The 26,081-nt window shown below is 43.4% G+C and overlaps 1 protein-coding gene across 2 annotated transcripts in view; it reads right to left on the bottom strand.

Moving 5' to 3' along the window:
• Positions 1-26,081, bottom strand: part of LOC146855188 (uncharacterized) — a 1,301,788-nt gene that overhangs the window by 327,786 nt on the left and 947,921 nt on the right. For both annotated transcript variants that reach the window (XM_085650581.1, XM_085650582.1), the window contains exon 6: positions 13,079-13,208. In XM_085650581.1, coding sequence (XP_085506707.1) covers positions 13,079-13,208 — 130 coding nt within the window. The remainder of the gene's footprint in view (positions 1-13,078; positions 13,209-26,081) is intronic.

The following is a 26,081-nucleotide window of genomic DNA, read 5'->3' as shown; positions in this document are numbered from 1 at the left end:
AATGTAGGGCTTTGTTCCTCAAAGAGGACCAATTTTCTTCCTTTCCATCAGTAGATGGAGGGACATTTGCCAGAATGACAGTATACGGACAAGCCTCCGGTGGCAAATGCAAAGGATATTCTTTGATTACCTGTGTGGGGGGCAAGCTTACTCTCCTTGGGACATCCCGAGAACTCAAGTTAACACCCCCAGGTGGATCAGCAGCCACTGCAGATTGGTTAGTAACACCTACAGTGGTAAGTATCATGGAATCAGCTAGGTCGGATACTCTGGAAATAGCTCCTGCTAAGGTGGGTCTCTCCAGTAAATTACGATTTGCTAAAATTGTTTCCTGACCAGCTATGTGGCGCTCAATCGAAGTAAGTCTGTTCTCAATTTTATCAAGTCTATTCAAAACCGGGGACAGAGAAACCTTCAACTGCTCATCCATAAGTTTTAAAATTTCAATCAAGTTAAAACCAGCAGAAACAACAGAAACCTGAGCAACGTTCGCACCTGCCCCAAGCGTCTTATTCCCCTGAGCCAAAGGGGCCAATGTGGAATCCTGTGGAACTAACTCAATAGCAGACTTTACAGTCCTAGATTGTTTTACTTTTTGACGCGTTCCATTTGGACCCTTGGTCGCTTTTCTTTTACCATTTTTTAAATTAGTAGTGGCGGACATTGATACTCGAGATTGTCCAGAGCGAGTGGTTCGGGGTGAGAGAGGAGGACCATCAGTACAATCTACTACAAAAGGAACAACAATATCTCTCACTTCTAGTGCAGGCTCTACAGTAGATGGACAACTAGGCAAGCTCACATCAATGTCATCAATAAGGGTATTCGATTGCGATCCATGGTTAGACGATAGTACTGGTTCCAGAGAAAGCCTCCTCTCAACACTTGCAATTTCTCTGGCAACAACAGTTTCAGCTTTCTTCAAAAAGGCATCCAGGGTCCCCACGCCCCCCTTGGCCACAACTTTGAAAATATTTTTAGCCATAGAGGCAAGCTAGCCGGACCAAGGAACAAAAACAACCAGTTTAAGCAGTAGTGCACACAAATACTGCTGAAGATATCGTCACAATCCTTAGAAGCAAAACGAGCGTGGCAGTGCTCCCATTTACCTTCAGAGTAGCAAACACAGTTGATAGCAATCTCCACGAGAGATCCGTTCGGTGGTAATTTCAGACCCAGAGTTAGGGGGGTGGCCCAGCCCGGCCTCCTTTGGCCCCTGACGGCCACAGACGGCCCGCCCTCTGCCCGGGCTCAGCCCGGCGACACCCGCGCGCGTCCCGCGACGCGGAGGGGTGAGCCTTCACTTAAGCGCCTCCGGGCGCGAAGATTGCAGGCAGCTGGTGAAACGCTGAGCCCTCTGGGAGCTGTAGTCTCCCCCTGCGACGGCCGCGCGATGTCGGCCAGCGGCTGCAGGGGAGACACACAGCTTCAGGCAACCAGGGGCGATGTGGCAGAGGAGGGAAAGCCCAACGTACTTCGTCCGTGACGGGAGCGGCGGCTGAATAGAGACCCGCTCCACCGAGGGGTGAGCCTTCACTTAAGCGCCTCCGGGCGCGAAGATTGCAGGCAGCTGGTGAAACGCTGAGCCCTCTGGGAGCTGTAGTCTCCCCCTGCGACGGCCGCGCGATGTCGGCCAGCGGCTGCAGGGGAGACACACAGCTTCAGGCAACCAGGGGCGATGTGGCAGAGGAGGGAAAGCCCAACGTACTTCGTCCGTGACGGGAGCGGCGGATTTTTGAGGGGGAGAGCCTCCCAAAGCCCCCTTTGTAGTGGTCAGGCTCACTCCCCGCACTTGGGTGCACTGTGTGGGGACTGGTCTGAAAACATTTGCCAGGTCTGCTTTGGGTTTCCAATCTGGCCCTGGCAGGAGCAGGAGCAGGAGCTTCGTACTTGAAACCGCCTGTCAGCCTCTGACCAATCACGTCTCTCGAGCGGGGGTCTGCAGAGTCATGTTGGAGGGGATTTTGTAAATGGGCTATGATGGCTAACATGTTGTTGACTTGCAATGCTGTCAAAATGTTCTGAAGAAAGATGCTTTCCCAGATCAAGAAACACCAGAATAGACTCGGGAATAGGCCCCTTAATTCTGCTATTTAATGATACTGGTGAATATCTGGATCAATATAAGACATTCAACCCAAATGCTATTGACTGTGAGTCTTACTGTTGCACCCCCCCACATTTTTCAATGTGGTGATGTAATCTGTTGCCATTCTATGCCATGGAGAACCTAACCACAGTAATTTGAGATAAGATGAGCAGTTTTGAAAAATTATAGGCCATGTTTTAATCAATACATCAAAAACAGTACTAAATAAACCAGGGGAGAGAATGGGGAACCATTCTCTCCCCTGGTTCCCCTAATAAATATGAGTGATTTTCCACAGTTCTAGTTTGTTATAACTAAGTTTCAAATTTTATTTGTTTGACCTAAGGGGTTACTTATTCTCTAAGTTAGCATGTCACCTACCTGTAAGTTGTTGATGCCCAGTGTTGTCCAACACGAATGGAATATCTTGCATAAATAAACTGTGATTTTATTCACTTCAGTCCCACTGCAATGTGAATAGCTTTCTTAATAATAAATATCGGTATTACACAGAACACGTTTATGGTGTAGTCCACATAAACATGTTTCATGTGGTATGCTCTCTTGTTCAAAAGACTTCTGGGATACCTGCTCAATATAGTTCCTCAAAGTTTCTAATGTAGTATATGATGCCACTGCAAGACATTTTCTGATGGAACCAGTCTGCCACAGGTGAAAATTAAGCAAAATTTGCAAAACCCATTGACTAAGACTTCTGCAAAATTACACTTGTACAATAATATCGTTAATGAGCACTTACTATCTAGCAAAACAAGTATAAACCTTCCTTTATGGATCTGGACTGGGGTGGCATGGCCCAGTTTGAAAACTACTGCACAATATTTTTTTCATCTCCAACAGCCATCTTGAAATTAAAACCATTACACATCAACAGGATTTGAAATGTAATGTCTTTAGCTGTATAATCCAGAGTGATCATTTCTTTAAGTATGTATATTTAGGCGTCACACAATGTACTGAAGCCATGTCCAAAAATAGTGCAGCCGATGCCTGTGTAAGTAGATGCAATAGACTAAACAGATTTTGTAAATTGCACCATGCTGAACAAACACTGTCATAAACTAAGACATTCAAAAGCATCAATTTGTACTGGTCAAATGGCAAAAAATATTAGTGCAGAAGAAAGATTCAGCTATCAAATAAGTAAAGTTCAGCTAACAGTGAGTAGAAGCAGAATAAAAACACAGTCATAGGCAGATGAAACAGACAGGCAGTAGTAAGAAAAACAAATTACAGGAATTAAAAAGACTACAGCAAAGTATTGAGAGATTCCAGCCCTGGGAATTTGGCTCAAGGCAGACAGAAAAAATGACTTACGCCAATCACAGGATCACAAAAAAAACAACATTGGAACAAAGAAGACATACCAGCCCGGCAGGGGAAAAAATTAAATTGTGAAAGAGGCTCCCAAGTGGCCCGACACATGTGATAAATTCAGTTAGTTATCACTTTTTGGTAAAGCGTCCGCTTAAAAATTGTAAATTATGGGCTCAAAAATCACAGTGCAGCTGGCTAAAAAGTGAGGATGGGTATTTGGAAGCAATAGAGACTGCTCTGAGTCAGCATAAAAGTCCAAAACAAGAAAACGTCCTTTTAGCACTCTGCGTGATCTGGGGAGGCCGAACCAAAGCCAGCCACCACAGCAAGTGACAGCCCTCTTGAGAACAATCTGAAAATACTTGAGGGGAAAAAAGTTGAAAGGGCCAAAAGAAGAAACCTTAAAGAACTCATTGGTAAAACAAATTATGCTGTTAGACCTTTCTTATTTTAGGGGCACATGCATCAAAATTGTAAATTGCAAATTCATAATTGCGAATTCCTGAGAATCGCAATTAGGAAATTGCAATTTGCAATGCATGAAACTCAAAGAGTTTCAGATTACGATTCCTAGGTGGTCGCAAGCGTTCTACCCCATTAATATTAATGAGGTAGATCGCAATTTGCGACCCCCTAGGAATCACAAAAATCACGGGGATGGTTGCCTGCTGAGGGCAGCAGACCACCATGTCTGTGATTGCTTTTAAATAAAGCAATCTTTTTTGTGTAAAGCAGCCCGTTTTCCCTAAAGGAAAACAAGATGTTTTACAAAAAGAAGAATGAAAAGTTTTATTTTCATTATGTAAGACCAGACAGTGGTCTATAGGACCACTGCCTGCTCTTAAAAAGGCTTTTACAACCATTCACATAGGCTAGGGTGTCCCTAGGGGACCCCTTCCTATTTGCGAATGGGCTACCACCTACTTGAAGTAGGTAGTAATATGCGAATGTTTTGCAACCACATTCATGGTCACAAGACATTCATGCATGCGGTTACAATTTGATATTTGGAAGGGTCGCCCTAAACACACCTTCCACATCCCGAATCGCAAACCCATTTTGCGATTCGGTAACTAGTTAGTGAATCGCAAATTGGGGTTTGCTGCATCTGAAAAGCATTTTTTGCATTCGCAAATGGGCCGATTTTAAACAATACAAAAAAAGAAACAACAACAAAAAAAGAAATGAATTGTTGAACTACAGAAGTGTGAAACTGACTCAAAGATCAAATGTGCTCCATTAGAAACAAGTGTAAAAACATTACGTGTTAAATTTTCGTAATAACAGTGATAATGATTTTCATAGTACTAATGAGATTTTATTTTACACCTGAGACAGAGGACAAAATCAAGTATTCTACTAAACCACATGCTTAGAAGATGAAGTTAAATATTCCTTTGTGAGCTATAAGAGAGATGATTTATTTTCTAACATTTACTATAAGTTACTTCAAGAATACACTGATGCTATGGATGCCAAAGACTTCTATGTTTGTGCACACTTACCAACATCAGTTTCAGAAGAAGTAACATTACCACATGCCTTTGTCTTATGCTGTTTCATTTAGCATTCTATTTTCCTTAGTTTACAAAAGAGGACATTTTGAATATTTTTATTTTAACTACGATCTGATACTCTCTAGCATTCCTTTGGTAGAAAGCATGAATTTACGCCAGCAGGCAAAAGAAATGAATACTACCTGCTACCTGCTATTATTTCTTCCCACATAGATCTTCAGACAGTGAACAAGCTTAACAAAATAACTGAAACTGTATAATGCAGCCAGTGGAGAAAATCTATTTAATGGCTTTAGAAGAAAGGTACACTAACATAATCTGTACTAGTGATAAAAGTAGTGATGTTTTAGAAAATGCTTGTAGGAAGGAAGAGAATGAATATAGAAAGAAGGTGATCTACTGTAAATTAAGATAAGAAAGACAGCCCAAAGGGAACATTTGTAGTTACAGAAGAAGGACACCTAACCGTACTAAACATTTATGGATCAGTAGTTGTGAACACACATTTGAACTAATGGGGGAAGTTGGCAAATTTTGCAGGAAGAAGAAACGCAATTTCTGGGTTTTACTATATTTGTGGATTAAATGCTTATTTCCTATTTCAAACTGACTGGGAAGGTATTTGTTACTTAGGCATAAAAATTCTGAAGATTTATCACATGAAAAGCTTAGCTGCATGAACAATGACACCATCAAATAGAGGTGAACAAAATGCTGAAACTGCAAAAGGCCTAGTAGGAGACATATTTGAAGCCATCATTCTACCTGCTGGCATCATTTTAAATGGTGAAAAGATTAGAAAGTTAGCTGCTGTTGTTGACAGAATGGCAATGGGCACATCTGGAGCTTTGCTTATAATAAACAATGTGCTAATTGCTATTAGGTCTATGGTACTCCAAGAACGACTTGCACTAGACATCTTACTCGCTGAGAAGGGTGGAGTCTGTAAAATGCTTAAATTAACCTATTGCGGCACATACATACATGACAGAAGTAAAGAAATAGAAGACTATGCCATGAACATTTCAGGTTTAGAACCTGCATTACACGAATTGGAAAAAACAAGTGTTTTTGACAATTTTGGGAAGGGAGTGCAAATGATTGAAAACTGGTTTTCAATAGCAGGGTAAGTGATTTTCAAGGCTTTGCTAATGCTGATACTAATAATAGGGCTTAGCTTAATATTTCTTTATGCTTTATTTGTGAGCTTCAGAAGTATTTTCCGTTAAAGGCAGGAAAGGATGTAAAGAAAGTTATATGAGAAAGAGTTAGGTTTGATGGGAACAATGAATGATGATGATGAAATCACTGAAATTTAGAGGTTTGAAAAGAAAGAGACAGGATTCATCTGATGATGAAAGTGCCCTCTGTAAATTGAATCACATGTGTAATGAAGTAGTGTGATGGTTAAAATAACCATCAGATGGAGGGATTGATCCAGAAGCAAAATTTTACTTAAAATAAGTGTCCTAATTTGTGCAATATATAAATATAAGAATGGCTAAAGAATTACATTTTGAAAAAACCTGCCTTTTCTTAAATGTGCAAATATAACGTGTAGAATGATTTGTTTTTTGGGAGAAGGCACTCATTTCTAACGTAAGTACATTGTCAAGTCAGACTATGTCTCATTTATTTCTCTAACCCTTTCTTTCCTTTCCTTTAACTTTCTTCTTGAAAAAAAAATGCTTTAGGAGATACTTAATTGTGCTGGTAAATAAAAAATGCATGTATGACTTCAATTGACGTCATCTTTGTAGAGAGTGCTACCTTTAAAATGTATTTCTTTCCTTCCTAAGCTACATGTTCTGATTGTATTTAGTTATATTTTAGCTGCCGCATATTCACTGTAATGAATGCTACGTAGTATATCAAAACAATGGTGCCCACATGAAAACGTGGATCTCATGACTTAATTCAGTAAAGCTACAGCTAGAATGAATTTGCTTTAGAATAGTTCATCTTCACACAGTGGAATTTGAATCGCTAATAGTTTAGACTGCAGGGTTCTTGTGGGAACTCAGAGTGAATCTAATGCACATGAATCTTAGCAACTAAGTAGACGTCCTGTACCTAATACCTTGCTTACTTAGTACGTTTACAGTGGAAACGAAGAAAGTAGCAGCTGACCATACTTTAATCCTTTTCAATTGGTTTGAGATGACCTAACACCAGCATGGATGGATACATGTGTTTTTGTGTTTAATACACATGTTGCTAGTTAGATTTTCAACACTTTTTCCTTAGAGCACGCTCTAAGAGCTTTATGCTGCCCAGCCTTGTCCAGGCTATTTGTTCTGCGACCATCCTTTTCCTTAGCCTTTTGCCCTATTCGCTGTGAGCTACTGCTGATGGTGATTTCTGTCACCTTCTTCTTTGTGGGTGTCTAATGGTCTTCAAGGTTAAAGCTTCGGGTGTGATTACTTTCCTAGCTTAACTTTGAACAGATGTTACTGTGACTCTGCTGATGCTGTTTGAGAGAGATGACTCAGACAAGTTTCTAGAACTACTCTCCATGAGGAACTGAACTACAATCGCATTCTATTTAAATCTCGCTCGTTTCTGAAAGGACCTTTTATGGGGTTCTTGTATGCTAGGATCTGCTAGAATAGAATAGGGATGTAGCTAATATTTCCTTTATGGAACATGCTGTAATTTTCTTGATTTCCTCTAACCATAATTTTCTTGATATTTCTGTAAACAGATTTATCTAATTGCTAATTTGAATTAACATACACAAGCAAAATACTAAACTCTTAATGATGAATAAAGGTTTTTGAACTAAATTAAAACTCTCATTAATGGCTGAACATAATAAATAGGATTTATTGATGTTGTTGAGTTATGCTCAGTTCCAAAATGGTGGCAAAGATCCAGTCGACTCTAAGAAGAACAAGGCGTGGAGTTGAAGACCAGATTTGTAAATCAGGTTTTTAACTAATTTAATAAAATGTTTTTCCATGCCTACAATGATAAAACCCTATGCACCACCCAGAGACATAAGATTAGCTGAAGCTAAACAGGCTATCATTCCAAAGGTTAAAAGGGCCAGAGCAGGGGGCTGTTCTTTCAGCCTTCTCGCACTCAAAGCTTGGAACTCTCTACCAGTGAAAATTCAGCAAGGCCGATCCGAAATCCTTTTTAGGAAAAGATTAAAACCCTGACTTTTTGGCTCAGACTGAGTCTGGCCTGGGCTGGGCAACTTTTTCTCCGGAGTAGGTATCCTAGCCCAGGGACAATTTGCAAAGAGTAGCTACAAGCTCTATAAATCACATAATAATAATAATATTAACAATAATAATAATAATAATAATAATAATAATAATAATAATAATAATACATTGTTTATTATATTTATTATTATTATTATTATTATTATTATTATGGGTTGTTTCCCACATACGGCTGAAGTGTATTGCTCACAATCCTGAATGTTGAGAAGACCTAGACACTGAAATAAAGGGGAGTGGAGACAGGGTTCGTTCAAGTTTTCAATGACATCTTTTACTTAGCCTTAAGGTGCTGATTACTCTTGCTGAACACTGCCACCTTGAATGATGTAGGAGTGAGAAGTGGGATTGCTGACTGTGCAAGTAGAGGGAACCCTTAGAAGAGATATGATCTTTAATATTCTTCTGATCACTCTTTCGGTTTGGTTGATGACAGGGGGTGGCAGAAAACTCAGCTCTTTGTGCCTCTGTTTTGAATGTTTCAGGTTGGAGACCACCCTGATGTGAGAAGCATTGCTGTATGTAAAGGTTGTGTCTGGAGAACTGCCTGAAAAGGACACTTGAAAAGAGAACCACCATAAACTTGTTGTACAGCATCACACAGTGGATACGCAACTCCTGTCTGATTTTGATGTATAAAAGCAGGATCCAACCTGTTGTTCCTATTCCACGTTCTCTGAGGCCAAAGAAGTGGTGCTCCGCAGAGTACTCAGAAGATTGCTGTGCATTTAGGAATGGCCACAGTCACTGAGTTCTGGCTTCTACCAGCTGGGCCAGAATGGGAACTTAAAAGAGCGCTGGCAAAAATGATAAATTCACTGTGCAGACATGTTGATGTGAAATAAAATGAGAGCAACCCTTTTAAGTTGTTGCCGGGATTGCGTAACATCCAATACCCCTCCTGAAGGCTGCAACCAGCCTCCAGGTGCCAAAACCAGCCTCCTGTGAATCCAGCCTCCCCGGGGATTGCCCGCTTGCCCTGCTGGCCAGTCCAGCCATGTCTACCAGAAGCCATAACGGAGACCTATGGGCCTGCTGTCACTAGGATCCAGCATATCTCACTACTCTGTCCACTCTTCTGGGTACCCTACAGATACCGTGAACATGTTGAATCTCACTACTCTTAGACAGACACTTCTCCTGTAGTATTGGCAGGCAGATTCCCCTTTCTAAGCAGGTAGTCTGACTTGTAGGTGCATCAGGACACGTATATGGCTTCTCCAGCAAGTGATACAGACCCTTGGTGATATCCCTTCACCTCCGATAGACTGTCTGTCAGTCAGATACCTTTGAACCACATTTGAAAACAAGAGAAACTGTATTAGGGACAAAGTGTATGAGATTCAATGTAGGGATACACTAATGCACTCAAGAAATTCAGAGAAAGAGGTTATTCTGAGAACACCCTTTTGTAAGAAAAAGGCCAAGGAAGCCTCAGCCAACAGGGAATCCATTTTGATAGATAAAACAAAGAAAAGAAATGATGTGTATCAAAGTTCGAGTTTTATTAATGGGTACCTAATGGACAGTAGGTGAAACATCAAAGAGTTGGGTTATACAATTACTTTTGCTTTCAAATTGGATTGGAGCCATGTAAAAGCATCAGGGAGTCGCAAAACACATGTTGGCTCTTTTTTTCTTCGGCAGTTTCAGATTGAATAACTTTAGGCTTGCTGATAATGAAATGTAATGGTGTAGTTTTTTTTTATCTCAAAAACCTTCTGTGGCTATGTCGACATTATAATATTGGGGATCTGTTTTTTTGCATGTTAAAAATGTAAAATGTTTTCCCTTTTTTATCGATCTTTAAAAGAAGTTATGAAAAATATAAAAAAAATAACAACATGCGATGAGGGCAAGTATAATGTATGGAATTAAGTGATAATTTTACATATTCAAAGAAACTGCATTTTGGCATTCTTGTCGAGGTGCCTTCTGCAATATTAAAATAATTGATATTATGAGGTGATAGTAGGGAACTATTACAATGATGTCCGCCTATATGCTGGACAAAGTATCACATATTTGACCTGTCCAGCAGAAATGGATGTACTTGGCCCTGTCTGGAGAACCGCAGTAGGATGGGGGTCGAGGCTATCAGAGGCAAATTACCTGAACTGCCAAATAGAAACCCATTAGCCTCTGCTTGCTACATAGCCCCCAAACTCTTTCTGACAGATTGGGTTGGCAGAAGAAAGCATTCTTGTGATCAGTGTAAGTGAGGTTTGTGGATCTCCTACTGCTAGGAGATGAATTGTGCCACAAAAAGGTGGATGCACATGTATAATTATATTTAAACTGCAGTGTGAGCCTACCTAAACGGCAGCAGAGTGTTGTACAAGGTCAAAGATTAGCAAAATGTCGATGAGTGAGTGGAGATCAAGCTGGGTTGAGGGTAGTTAATTCATTGTGATGTAGTGTTCCCTACTTTAAAAAGGTGACTCTTCAACTTTTCCAACACTGGAGCAGCGTTGGGGTGGTCCTGGTGGGTATGGGGATGATGTTCAAGATTCATGAGTGCATAAATGAAAAAACCTGCGGTCTTGTATTTTTCTTTTTTACACTTCTTGGTCTGCAGTCTGCTGGTGTCCTGACTGAAGGTGTGCCAATATCCACCAGAGGTGGTGAGATTGCCTGAAATATCTGTGAGGGTGCTGGTTGTGATAGCTTTTTAAAGGAGGCCACTGGTTTTGAAGATGATGCAAACTCACAAAGCAAGCTAATAGAGTTTTATCAGGATCGATGTGATATGATAATATTTCTTCAGGCCTGAATGAAACATGCTACAGTAAGTAGGATGCCCCCAAGGGGTGCCAGTGTGGGTTTTTTGGCGCTGTAGTAGTGTATTACCACCATCCAGATGCTAGAGTATGATGGCTTGAATAGCAGTTCTGAAATTGTGTGCTGGAAGAAATGGTTTGACTTTCTTTAGATGAGAAAGCTGTTAACAGTCTGTGTGATTTTCGTTCCTACCCTTACAAGGAGCTGTTTCAACAGGACTGACCAGCAATGAAACAATTGTTTCCAAAAGCCAAAATGGATGAGGTGTTTTTTCGAACATATCGACTTTAATCACTGAGATATAATGCCAGTGGTGAATGATGCTTCAAATATTTCAGTCACTCCTGGAGGGGGGTGGGTGAGGGTATTCTTTGACAAGGCAAGCATGAATGGCATGAATGCAGTGCTTAAGGCTTGAGACATGAGTGCATAGGAACTTAGTTTTTTTCATAGGAATAAGCATTAGGCTTGTGGGAATGAGCTTCTTTGAAGGTGTATGTAAGTGATTGGAGAGCTTGGCAAATATGCATTTTGTAGAGCCTGGATTGGTCGGTGAATATATCTGAGGCTATTGTTAGGGAAGACATATGTTTAGATGTAATTGAATTTCAGGATTCTGTAGGTACTTTGGGAATTTCTGAATAAATAACAGTGTTTCTTTGGTGGATTTTGTGATTTGCATCCATAAAGCGGTTTTGTCATAAAATACGAATGTCTCGTACATGTTTGCGACTTGTTTTCTAAAAGTTCAGGTGAGCTTGGCTTTGGGATTTATGCGAGGCGAGTCTAGCCTGTCACCAAGTTGCTTCTACTTAGGGACCTAGGTTTAGAATCATTTGCTGTTCAGTGCCATAGAAGGAGTAGTGTGCAAGGGGTACTTTACCAGCACCTTGATAACAATATTTCTGAGCATGGAGCATAAGATATCACATATGGCAACAAAAATAGATCTAGATGGGATTATCTCAGTAGCAAGAAAAAACATAACTTGCTTCTCTGTGCATTCATATTTGTTTGTGGGCATTGCTCTCTCTAGACCTAAACTTCACAGCTTTTCACCTCTTGCCACCTTTTCACCACTTTGCTCGAGGGTGGCCTGCACTCCAAATGGGATTCTGAGTGAGCATGTTTTACTCCATCCTTTAGGATGTTGGAAATACATGTATTGTATGGGGACCGAAAATTAATTCTCATTCCTGATCCCTAAGTAGTTGTAAGTGGGTAAAGAATGAAAAATATATATTTTAATATTTTCAATCTTTACCCATGAGTGTTTTGTCTTATGTAAAATATGCTGCCTTTACATGCAAAAACTCACATATATTTAATGTTATGGCTAAGGGGTACAAGTGTACTGAACAGACACTACTGTAAACCATTCAAGAAAAGAAACCTACTTAATAAGGATGTCACTTGTCCACTAATTGGGCCTTAGGACTGATCTTCTTCTAAGTGTATTGATGCTGACAGGCCTTAAGGAGACATACGCTTTTGAAGGCCCATTTTTCAAAGGCGCATCATGCCCCATAAACATCTGCAATGCAAAGGTGTTTGGTACCAACAGCATTGTCACTTCACATCACTAGCATCACGCAAACATCCCCAAACCCCCAAACATTTAAAGTTGAATCAACTATTCTAAAATGGAGACCATAATCTTAGATCACGCCTCATTGCTTTTCATTCCAACTATGGATACAACTTGACTCGCCATCCATCCATCTGGAGATCAACAGCTGCCACAGTGACTATCACTCTTTATTAGGACCATATTGGGAACATTTGTTTGCATGACTGCTCTGAAGACGTCTTGGTTGACATCTATCTATTCAAAGAATGAGCTATGCCGACTCCTGTCATAAAGTAAATACAGTTACAAACAATTGGGGAATAACATCTGTAAAGACAATCTTGCCAAGCTTCCAGAAAAAAACAAAATGCCCCAGACCCTGCTCTGATGATTGAAGGTGCAATGAAGCCCAACCATCTATGGCTGCCCATTCTCCTACCGCTCATTGTAAGATCTTGTACCACCTCACCAGACTCCCCAGTCACAGTCCTAACATGCGAGGAAGGTCTGGATTGGAGTCATAAAGATTGCTGGTAAGTAATCGCGACATTACCTTTTCTTTAGCTCTCTGCCATTCCAAATCCTCTCTAGATTGGGCTGCCTGGCTTATCTTGTGCCGTTTGCTTGATGGCTTTCCTCTTGGTGCTTGTGGTGCTCCAAAGTCACCCCGCTCATTTCTAGATCTGAAATACAATTATTACACTTTAAATAGTGATGGTCTTACTTAATAAATACATCCGCAAAACATTATGACGTCAGTGTGTATCTTACACAACAACTATAGAACATGCTTTTATCTGTATCAATAAATATTTACAATCAAAATAAACATACATAAAAAACCTTCCCCACTTACAATGGATAATTCATAAATAAAGTCTTAAAAACACTTGCTTGGTCCTTTTTGAACATTCCTTAATTCTTGATGCCTTATATTCGTAATTAGTTTCAATTATAGATCGGTGCCCATTTTCCCCAGCACATTACAGAATACAATCCATCCTGTGCCACTCAAAATATCAGTGCCCAAAATAGGATTTGATCAATACATTTGAGATTCATTTGTTCTTTCATTTTTAAAACGAACCTCTTTTCATAAACTTCATCAAATAAAGCTATGGAATATATGTAATTAAGTTAACTACCCCATTTGATTATACTCACAGCTCACATGGAGCAGTGCTATCATCAAACCACTACACAACACTTTCTGGACCCCCATTACATTTCTTAATTTCTGTTTCCATTTAGAATTACTCTGTAACATACTGTGGCGTGATGTATAACCACTGTTACAGATTATGGCTCAAGATCAGATGCTGTTAAAGTTGCATGCAACTAGTACAACTGCATTAGGGTATCCATGGGTGTAAACATTTTCCTAGCTTACCTATTGCATGGCTTAGCAGCTTTTGATCTGGTTATTCAGGTTTAGCTGCAATTTAACCATTCCACATCAAGAACAGCCTGGGGGAGATTAAGGTGATTCTGGGCTCGAGATGCAGAGCCCAAAAATATGGTGTGCTATATCAGTGCGGTGCTACAAGAGAAGGGGTGTCATCCCTGCATCCCTGACATAAAGGTAAGTTGACTGAAATCAAGTCCCCTAGCACTCGCAGACTGGGAGACCAGCGACCCAGACAGACCCGCATGTTGTGACCTCACTACCTGCGCAGTCAAGGTAAGGCCTAATATTTCACTAACCAGAGCCTGGGTTAACTGGACCCAGAAGACCACCCACGAGCCGGCTCTTCCCTTTTATTGAACCCCACAGGCCACGCCTGGCCCACGGATGATGTGGATACAGGTTCCGGCTAGCGGAAATTCAAACACAGGAACTCTGACCATTACATTCCTCCCCAACTCGGTTCTTGATATACAAAAGCTTCTGAAAGTCCAGTAGACTACTCACAGTTTGGTGAGATCAGTCTCTGCAGCCTCTGCATGCAAAATCCTGGAGCTGATGGTTAGGGCGCGGATTGGGCCGCAGACTGTAGCGATGTGGTTGGCTTCTTAGGGGTGGATCCCCAGAAGTTGGCCGGCCAGGAGGCAAACAGGGAGGCGGCGTGTGTTGGGGACCGGGTTCCACTGGGTTACCCCATCTTCTGCTTCCCTGCCCTGGACGCTCTGGCTTGGACTCAGCGAGGGCCGGGGTCACACACCGGTGGCCCGGTTGAGGCTTCAGCAGGGACTTCCTTGAACCAGGAGATGTTTCGCAATATCTCCTCGCTCCCCTTCCATTGCTGGCAACGACTGTCCAGGTCCCTGGTTCATGGGTAGTTCGGAATTTGTCTTTGAGCAGGACGGTGGTACCAGGTCGGAGCGACCATGGTGCAGCATGGCATCTAGCAATGGTTTGGTTATTCGGTTGTTCTCTTCTTGCCTGGGCTTTCTTGGCATCTAGAGGCAGAGGTGTCCACCCTAGACCCGTAGGGATTAGATCTCTCCTTGGGCCTTTGAGCATGAGGTACCATGGGCTCTGCAGCGTGGTGCAATGTGGAGTGCTCCTGTACTCTCTGAGGAATCTGTGGAGGCGCTGCTCAGGATCCGCTTGCTCCACCATGGCAATACGTAGCATTTTGTTTAAAGTCCACATGAAATGTTCCACCTCTCTGTTGGCCTGGGGCCATTGAGACATGACGCGGCAGTGGCGGATCCCTCGCTGGCGTAGGAAGGTAGCAAACTCAACCCCGTGGAATGGGGGCCCATTATCGCTCCGGATCTCCAGGGGAAATCCAAACCAGGCAAACACTTTCTCGAGGATAGGGGCTACATGTGTGAAGGCGGTCGACATGACTGGTTCTACGATGGGATATTTAGAAAAGGCATCCACGAGGACGAGCGTATGTATCACTCCAGGGAAACTCCCAAAGTCTATGCTCACCTTCGACCACGGGAGGGTGCAGGCCTCTTCTGTAATTACCGGGGTAGGCTTCTCGGGAGCCCTAGTGAGTTGGCAGGTTGGGCACCGGCGAACTAGGTCTTCAGCCATTTGCTCAAGTTCGGGGAACCAGACCTTCTCCCTTATTCGTGCCTTCATCTTGGTGGCCTCCATGGACCAGTTGAGTCGCTCTGTATTACTAGCCTCGAACCTCTCAACAATATCCCGTCTTTTATGGTGCTCAGCTCGCTCCTCACCTTCCATATCTTCATCAGCCCTACTCGGTCTTCTGGTGCCCAGGCATTGGTCTGCTGAAGGAAGCTCCACCATGACCCTTCTTGGACTGCCTGGAGGGTCCGGGTGTAGATGGTGTCTTTCTCAGCAGCTTCCTTGATTTCCTCAAGTGTCATGGCCTGGGGAAACGCCACCGCAGAGATCATGTTAACGCACTTTTCTGACCCTTTGAGGTCTCCTCCCTCCACCTGTGGTGCTGGGTGCCGGGACAGAAAGTCTGCAGGATTCTTTGCCCCTGGTCTGTACACAACTTCCAATTGGTATGGCTGGAGTTGTACCGCCCATCGTTCGATCCGGGGAGGTGGATGAGGGGCTGATCCCTTGAAGAGGGGAAGCACAGGCTCCACAGTAAATGGAGTGGCTATAGAAAGGGCCTCTTGCTCTATCTGGGTGTACCTTGCATCAGTGGGGGTTAGCCACTTGCTGGCAAACGATAACGTGGCCTATCTGCCTTATCCTGTTCCTGGGCGAGTACTGCTCGTAGTCCCACGGACTGGTGTCCACTATGAGTTCTGTCCGCTTCACACGATCAAAGTATGCGAGGATGATCTTTGATGCTCTGGAACGCTTCCTCTTCCCGCTGTCCCCACTGCCACTTGGTGTCTGTTCTCGTGAGGGCTCTCAATGGTGCGTCGGGATGAACCTCTCACAATAAGTAGCCATGCCAGGGAAACTCCTTACTTCGGTAGGTGTGGTTGCAGCTGGAGCGTTTCTGATGGCATGCGACTTCTTCGGATCCACTTGAATTCCCTCCTGGTTGAACACATGCCCAAAGAATTCTAGGGAAGGTTGGAAGAAGAGACACTTTTCTCTGTGGAGAATCGCCCCATGTTCGCTGAGACGCCTCAGCGTGCTCCTCAGGTGTTTGTGATGATCTGCCGCAGTGGCAGAGTGGATCAGGATGTCATCGCTGACATTTATCACTCCCGGTAGCCCTGACAGCATCTCGCGGATTGTGTTCTGGAATACCTCAGCCATCGAGGATATTCAGAAGTTCAGGTGCTTGTAGCGACGTATCCCCAGGTGGGTGCTGAACGTAGAGATGTAGCGGCTTTCTTCCGCTAATGGTAGCGGATGGTAACCTGTGTTCAGATCGATTTTAGAGAACCACCTTGACCCATTGACGTCTGCGATAATATCGTCCATTGTTGGTGTAAGATGGCCCTCTCTTTTAATAGCTCGATTGGGTAGCCTCATGTCGATGCATAGGCGTATGGCCCCTGGCAGTTTGGGCTTTTCCGCGATCATCATCGGGGATACCCAAGGTGTTGGACCCGAGACTTTCTCAGTCACTCCATGCTTTTCAAGGACCTCCATTTCCCTCTCCACCAACGGCCTCAGGTTGAAGGGGACCCGTCTGTGTCGCAGCGCGACTGGGTTGACCGACTTTTCAATATGCAGCTTGATAGGGTCACACTTGATGCATCCGAGTCCTCTGAAGAGTTCCGGGAATTGATCGAGTAGTTCATCGACCTGTTGGGCTGGAACACTCCTGGCGAAGGAAACCAGACCCCGGTCCTCCACTGTGAGGCTGCTTAAGAGGATATCTGCATTGCGATCTATGACATGAATGATGGCTGTGACCTCCTGGTCGCTTAACCTGATCGGGACGGATATTTTTCCTATCAGTGGTAGAGGGGTGTGGCTTCCATATGCTAATATCTTGGTCCGGGACGGGGTGACTGGCGGAAGAGGTCGGAGGTGTCGATATTGCTGGAGGCCCATCACGTTCACCGATGCTCCTGTATCGATGATCGCCTTTACTTCCGTGCATGCGATCTTGACAGTGCAGGTGGGTTGTGGCCTTCGGAAACGCTTGAGCTCTTGTGCAAATGAGATCAGGTGAGTTTCCCCTTCATCCTCTTCTGTGGATGAGTTTTCTAGTTCTTGGTACCTCCAACTTGTCCTTTGTGGCTCCTCTTTCTGCACGAAGTCAGCTAGGGATAGTTGTTGGACCGTCCCGTGATGGTGGATTTTGTCCTCGGGTGTCGCGGCCTCTGTTCCGGTTCCTGCAGACTGCGGCAAAGTGGTTGGGAATCCCACATTTGTCCCAGGTTATTCCTTGCGCCGGGCAGTCCTTCGCAGCGTGTGGTTCATGCCCACAGTACCCGTACCGTGTTTTGGGCGCTTTGGGCCTTGCATTCCTGGGCGTGTCACTTCGTGGTTTCGTTTGGAGGGCGTCCGTCCGCTCTGTCTTAATGGTCTCTGGCCTTCCTTGTGGCTTGGTGAGGGCCTGGTCCATCTCGTTGGCCTTGGCCGCTGATAGATCGTGCGTTCTTGTGAGTATAAGGATGTCTTATAGGGCGATCTTTGGCTGGCGCAGGATGAGGCCTCTGAGTGTTTTGTCTCTGCACCCTTGGATGATCTGAGTCCTTGTCTCCTTTGGCTGATCATCCTCCATACACGTGCAGGCCAGTTCACGCAGGTGGGCGTAGAATGCATTGATCGACTCCCCCTCCCTTTGGCGGGCTTGTCGCAATTTGAAGCGTTCGAAGTCTGGGTTGAGCTGGGGGTCAAAGTGCACATCTAATGCTGCCACCGCAGCATCGTAGTCCATGGCAATGCCTGTGTTCGGCAGATGCTTGAACAGTTTAAATATTTCATCACTGGCATAGTGGAGAAGTAACAACCTTTTCACGGCCCGTCGGTCTCCCTTGTGGCAACGAAGTAGTTGTTCAGGTGTTCAATCCAGATTTTCCACCTGGGGGACGCTGTGACCGGATCCTCCAGTTCGCTGAAGGGTGGTAGCACCCCGTTAAGTGCATGATGGACCGGGAACCTGGGTGGGGCCAGCGGTTGTTCTTCACCCCCCATCTTCCTGGGAGTAAGTGCCTTTCCTCACCATCTTTCGTGCGTGACAGTTCTTGCCGCGGTAGTGGCCTGTGGCCAGCCTCACTGCGCCAAATGCCTCCTTCCCTGGCTCTTTGTGGGGTGTGGTTAAAGTGCTGCTGCACTATGCTGCCCCCTTTCTCCTCTTTCCTTGCTATGGCCATCTCCCCTTTTGTTGTGTCTTGCTGTGTGTCCTCTCTATGTATATAAACCTTTATTTAGTCCTCTCTCCTGCCCCTGGGGGGGGGGGAGGTTGGCAGTGCTTCTTGATTGAGGATGAGGGCTATCCAGCCCAGACCTCTGCTGCAATGCCTCAAGCAGCCTCCTTTTCGGGAAGTCAGGAGTTTCTGGGCTTCTTTCACCCCCGGGCCTCCTGCCAGATGCTTGGCTCTTCAGGGAACACCCCCCCCCCTCCTGGGACCTGCCCACACCACCGGGTCATGCCGGGTGCCAGACAAGCTCCGTCTCTCCTCACAGGGGCAGGGCAGCCGGCACACAGAGGAGCTCCTCCTGCAGGGACCACACTCGAGCTGCGAGTGACGCAGCAGCAGCGGCGAACCAGGCAGCATGCCAGGACAAGGTGGGAGCATCAGGGCTGTCCAGGTGCCGTCCATGAGCAGCGAGATACACGGGGCACACAGCGGGGCCGCACTCACACGCTGGGCACAGACTCGCACCACCAGTTCTTCAGGCGACACAGAGGTCGCAGCTCCGCATTCACCGGGCAGGTCGCACACTGCATCAGCTTGGCTTTCACGCCCACCAGGATGAGACGAGGATCACGGGCCCCCTCATTGCCAATGTTGTGACCTCACTACTTGTGTAGTCAAGGTAAGCCCTATTATTTCACTGGCCAGATCCTATTAATAACGCACACCACAAACTGGGTTAACGGGACCCGGAAGACCGTCCACAAGCGGGATCTTTCCTTTTTTTGAACCCCCCTGGCCTGCGGATGACGTGGATACAGGTTCCGGCTAGCGGAACCTCAAACACAGGAACACTGACCATTACACCACACACGGGCGCAGTTGACTGACAGGCAGTGATCTGTGACCCGTACACGGGTACGAAAGATCAGTTGACAATATTATATAGGCAGAATTACAGAATTACAGTGGTTCATTATACAGATAAATTGGAAATTCATTGTATGCATGACCTATCAGGCCTATTTGAGAACAAGTCTACGTATTAGAGCCCAGAGGAAGTCGCAGGGTGACACAATTGCTGACGAAACACATGTTGGCTGGTAGAATAATAAACTGAAACACTAAAGAACACTGAGATGATGAGATGACTTTATTTGTGTTTATGGAAGATTGCATGTGCTAGGGGACTTGATTTAAGTCACATCAAGAACAGGACAGGTATTGGCAAGGCCTAAAGGTATCAGCTTTATACAGCTGAGCAGTTGGCTTTCCAATACAATTTCAATTGCCACTTTCATGCATAATGACACACACGTGCATGGGCAGCAATCTTGCAGTGGGTTTTCTATGAAAGAAAAACCATTCCAAGATGGCTGTCAAGGTGTAACATTGAATCACAATGCACATGAAGGCATACATTATGACGCATGTGCACAACTGTGTTATGACACGTTGCATGCGTGTCCATAAGACTTGACGCACGGTGATCATTTTGCTATTATATTTTGATGTTCTATCATGGCAGCGGGACACGGTATAACAGTAAATTAAGAGTTAAAATAAAGGTAAAGCACAGTGCACAACTTAAAAAGGAAGCAAAAGGCCCAGAAGCAATTTTTAGCCTTTAAAAACATTAAATACATAAATAAACATGTAGTACAGGGAGCAGGACAAATTGTGTAAGGGTGCAGGGAGTGGAACGGAAGGAAGGAGAGAGCATATGGGGCAGATGTACAATTAGTGGCGACAGTAAGGAAACACATGCACTTTCGTGGAGTGCTGTAGGATAAATTCCATTCAAGTTAGCAGAGGAAGGATATAAACATCTAATCATAATGCTGCAAGACTGGGATGCTCTTGAGTAGGACAAGAATATGTAGAAAAGCAATGAATCAAGAGCAGCCATGGAAGGTAAACAACAGCACCATCCAATCATGAACGAGAGACTAACCCTCACTCTGGATATATGTTATCTATTGGAAACAATAGGTCTTCCTCAGTAAAATCTTTTCTAGCTGAGACCTAAGAATGTAAGTTACAAGTTGCACATGAGAATAGAACAATCAAATTGTCCAGTGCACTTAAAGGGTGGTATGCCAGAATATTGTCTAACATAAATATTGTGTCCTAAAAACAGCAGCGCTCCGTGCAGGTACAACGGTGGGCCGGGTGGGGGGGATTCCGAGGGACGATGCAGAGGGAAAATGTAATAAATAAATAATTTTTCCTCGTCATCGTCCGTCAAAATCCCCCCACCTGGCCCAACCGCCCCAGCGTTTTTACCTGCACAGGCCGCAGCTGCCTAAAACTAGTTGCAAAAAATTGTCGCAGTAGTTGTAGATTTTCTAAAATTAACTCCAGTTGGGAGGTAAATTTGTAAATGATATTTAGGCCACAATATGTAATTCTGACAAGGATACTCTGGTACCACGCCCCGTAAAATGCCTTTTTTATCATAATAGCTTTGTTTGCTCCATTAGTTGGGACTTGAATTATATCACCAAATCCACTAAAAGCATTTGAAAGGAGTATAATGAAATGTATCCTTTTACTATAATTGGGTCACCAGCTGGATCCATTCCCCCATTTTCACTCCAACCTCTTTCTCTTATGGATAGATACACCTGAGTCAGCATAGTTGTTTCACAGCAATCCCCTTCTCTCCTAAATCCCACCAGTATCGATGAATAGACCCTTGTAAGTCTTCAGGGCCCAGAAGCATCTCGTCATTCATGCCTCAAACTGAGGTCAATCATATGTTAGACTGCATTCATGATTAAAAACTGCATAACTGGTTCTGAACAGACTGCTCTTGGTGACTGTCCAGATACCACAACTTGCAATGTCTACTGAATCGTTCATGAAAGCCGGGTCTGGGTCCTTAGTGGACTAATGATTTCACTGCAGGAGCCTGTGTTTGACCTCATGGGCACAGGTTCAAATCCTGGGGAGTCCACTCAGCCTTTCATTCAGTGCCAAGATGCCCATAGGTGAAAGTGCGCTTTAAAAATACACATCATATTATGTATATATGTAACACAGTTCCTCCATATCAACCATCAAGCAAACACTAGGAATATCCCTTCCAACAACCCAGGAACACTACTTACAGCGAACGAGAATGATTACAGCGAAGCTGCAGCTGTACAGCTTCTAAAAACCCGATCCCACTCTTACCAGAGCATATTATTCCCCTTGTCCAGTGGACGCTTACATTGCTGCTGCCCACATCTGTTGATCACAAATAGAGGCCATAGTATAGTGTGTACTTTACTTATAATACTCTAGCCACAATTCTTTCTGCATACGTTAATTAATCGTATAATAAGGGAGCTGGCAGTAAATAGTCTAATATGTGAATTCGATCTAATATTTACCTTGTTAAGGGCTCTGGAGTTGTTGAGTAAATGACTCTAATTATATTCCTCAAAAATGTGGTATTCTGATCAGTAAATATAAGTGATGATTAGTCCAGAGTGCATGCCACCCTATATTTTCACTTCTAATGAAGCCGGATCACACGAAGGATCACCACATCTGTAGGCCCAGTGTTAATAAAGTTTTGTTGCCAATAACATGGATGGGGTAGATGTGAAAATCTCTTTTCAGTAAATTACTATATTTACATTCAAATTATTTCTATAAACAAGTGCAGTATATTTGTCGTGCTCGCTTACAGCTCTATTGATACTCTGCATTTTTTAAAACAATTTGAGACTACACTTTTTATTAAAGATTGCTGGTGGCATTGAATCATTAAAAAACACATATTACTAATGCTGTAATGTGACTTGCTTGGCTATCCAGTGGCCTCACTAGACCCAAAAGACACCATTTCCTGTCTTCACAAAGCAAAGTCATAAGCTTTGTGTGGCAAAAATCTATTAACACCATGTACCCCCTGCATGTATCCACAGGCCCTGCAAGGCCCCCTTAGTTTGCTCACCATTAGCATTTTCATGGTGTGAGCACCGCCATGAGGAAACTCGTAAAAAGTTTAAATTAAGGCTACCCTTAAGCTGAGAGGACTAACAGCAGTGGTGAATGTCTCAGACTCATAACTTTCATAATCTTTTTAAAGTGTGTAACTCATTATTCATTCTTATTTTTTGGAAAGGGACAGTTTAGCATCCCCTTGCTGCAATAGGGAACTCTTTGTAAAAGGCAGTGAAGTTCAGTGGATGGCCTGCCACCACTCTGTGGCAGACCACTGCCCTCTGATGTCGGACCATGTGTTGAGCAGAATATCACTATTGCATTTGCCCCTAATACCCCATCCAATTACTCAAGATCTTTGTGCTTCTGCCAGCCTGTCCCTGACCCTCTGCTCCATCCCCCCCACCCCCCCAAACACACACTCCTTAAATACATGGGGAGGGATAGCAGTGGTTGTTCTCAGGATTTCCTTGTACAAGATATCCCATCAACAGGACACCCAGCTCCAGGAAATCTGACTTAGAACAGGGCTAAGTGGGTTTTAGTTATGCCGGGGTGTAGTCCGTCTCACATGTGAAACTTAGATTCACTGAAAGGAAACAAGGTTTTATGACTACAGCAGTGTACTCACATATTAGCGGGTGGATTCATCAGTCCAGTGTTGATTTGCTAAATATATAAACACAATTTAATGGATGTGCACAAATCATTGCAAATTATATACATTACATTTGGTCAATCTTCGAAAGTTTTTTACAAATTGATTAAGAGCTGCTAAGGGGGCCAGAATGTGATTAGTCCATGTTAATTAAAGTAGTATGATTTTGGTTGAGCGCAAGAAAAATAGCTAAGTAGAATGATGCAAATATCGCAATGCCTACTGACTTTTTTTCCGTGTGCTTGATTACAATTTGTTGAAGTCTGTCCAGTAGATTTCCAGAACTGTGCCAATATGTTCATCTATTAGTTTACACATACATCTTAAAAAATGATTAACTTGTTTAAAGAATGTTTTTCCAGGCAGTCTTAGAGGGCTTACTTTTATCTGTATCTGACTGATTCATAAACTGTTCCAGAAGATTCAGTTCATGAAGCACATTTCGGGGTATGATTGAACAAGAAAGCTGTTTTTCCATCAGGCATCCTGGTGTTTGCAAACCTAAACCGGCCTCTGACATTGGACATGACGTTTCCTAGTGCACCATTCAGGCCAATAGCAGGGCACCATGCCTAACGCAGACCTACAGTTTCAAGCTAAGGGCCATATTATCAAGAACAGCGATAACATTATCACTGCTTTAGCGGCAGGAAACTGCCACTAAAGCGGCGATAAGGGGCTTGATAATATGCGCTTGAGAATTCCAATAGAAGCCCAGGTTCTGGTGTGAAGGACATCAAACCTAGGCTTCTATTGGAATTCACAAGGGCATATTATCAAGCCCCTTATTGCCGTTTTAGTGGCAGTTTCCTGCTGCTAAAGCAGCGATAATGTTGTCGCCATTCTTGATAATATGCCCCTTAACCTTTTCAGCAAGGAAACAGTCAGAGAAACAGTCTTAAAAGTAGAAAGGTATACAAAATTAAAGTTCGCCAAAGAAAACACTATCTCTCCATAATGCGTCTAACCAGGATTTTCACAAAGCATACTTTCTGTAGCCACAGTTTGTCACACAGGGTAACCATTACCAAATCCATTGCCTACTACAGTAGAGTAACCTCTGAGATTTCATGTGATAAAATGCTTACCTGTAGCTTTAATGCACAGTAATAACAATCCACAATTAAATGTCTTTATTGACTTTCTCATATGATTTTCACAATAAATGTGTCAATGTCTTTATCATAACATTTCATGATGAACAGATCCAGCTCATAGCCATGATCATTCCTTTTCGATCTTAACCAACCCAGTCCTGCTATCTCAAATATAAGCTCTACCTCAAGACAAAACATGCAATACAAGCAGTCTTTTTAATGGAATCACACAAATTCAACTCACTCAAATGCTGTGCTCAAAGGAATCAACATGTGGGTGGAGACTAAGATCCTCTTTAAGTAGTATTCAGAAAAGTCAGACAATTCATGTAGATCAGTGTACCTTGGGGCATCCAATGCTGCTTTCAAACACAACTCTGTACCTTGAAGTCTAAAGTTATTAATGGAAGGGGGGCGGGGGGGTACTGGAACTGAAATACCTCCTAACGGCAAACCTATTCTCATCTGTGCTACTGCCAGAGAAGAACAAACACTGCAAATTATCTAGTTATTAAGGGCACTTTAACAGCATTACAATATCAAGTGTATTTCCCTGAAAGTTCAAGCTCAGGCTGCCATACTCCTGCTGGAAGCTGTATGAATAAACAAAATAATCTGCTCATTTTTAGATTGTTCATATTACGTCTGGCGACAGCTGCGCTGCCCAGCCAGACCTACAATGTTTGCCAAACATATTGTAGATGGCTGCTATCAATTGACAGTTGTGGCTGCCATTATGTGAAACAGCAGTTTACAATATAAATTATTTCAGAACCCTATGTCAGAGAAAAAGATTACAGGAAGCTGTGTGGCTTCAAGGAGGTTACACACCTATTTCACGGTTTGGGGTGATTAGGGCATAACTAACAAGGGTGGAAATTCCTTTAAAAACAAAGTACAATGCACGCTTTACAGACAATGGATGTAGTCCAGGAAGAATGCAATATGCCGCAGGCTAAAATGAAAATGACTGCAATCAGAAGTGATTTACAAAAACAATAATTATTGTGATGAGTAGCCATTCAAAACATGATTGATCAGTCGCGCATCAAAAAAGAAATAATGATTGTGATAATGTTCATTTTCTGTAGCAGTCTTTGAACTACACGACTCCCATAAAATGAGTTACTGCACATTTCAGGCTTGCAAACTGTTTGTGAATTGCAAACACAGCTGAGTGCACAAGACTAAAGGTTGTGTGAACTCGGCGGGGGGGGGGTTGTTGGTTGCAGGATGTGTCCTGTACAGTGCACCCACTGCTAAGGGTGTGTGTGCAGGGTATGGCAAATATCTTGGCCTACACACAGGTTCAACTATGCATGGCTTAAAGTTGTATACAGCAGGCCCTGACAGCAGTAGTGCTGATTATAAGCCAAACCAATTGGCCATTCCCAGTAACCATTTCTTGTGGTGTATACACAAAGGTTCAGTACAATGTCCGCTATTGGCAGGGTGACTTGGTGCAAGGTATAGTCTAAATCCATGTTTTTATACTGTAAAACCAAACCAAATGCTAAAAAGAAAAGTATTTTGAGTTCCTCTAAAAATTCTAGACATTTTAATCATCTTAAAACAGTAGTGGTTCTCAATTGCATTATTAAAAGACGCACTGAAGATAAATAGACTGGTGCTAGGATCATCATCATTGATGCCCTGCACCCTGTGCCCCTGTGCATGACAGAAGACATCACACAATGGCCTTGGTTACA

The sequence above is a fragment of the Triturus cristatus genome, chromosome 4_1, assembly GCF_964204655.1.
Source record: "Triturus cristatus chromosome 4_1, aTriCri1.1, whole genome shotgun sequence".
In the NCBI taxonomy this organism is placed as follows: domain Eukaryota; kingdom Metazoa; phylum Chordata; class Amphibia; order Caudata; family Salamandridae; genus Triturus; species Triturus cristatus.
This window is presented reverse-complemented; position numbering and strand designations above follow the sequence as displayed.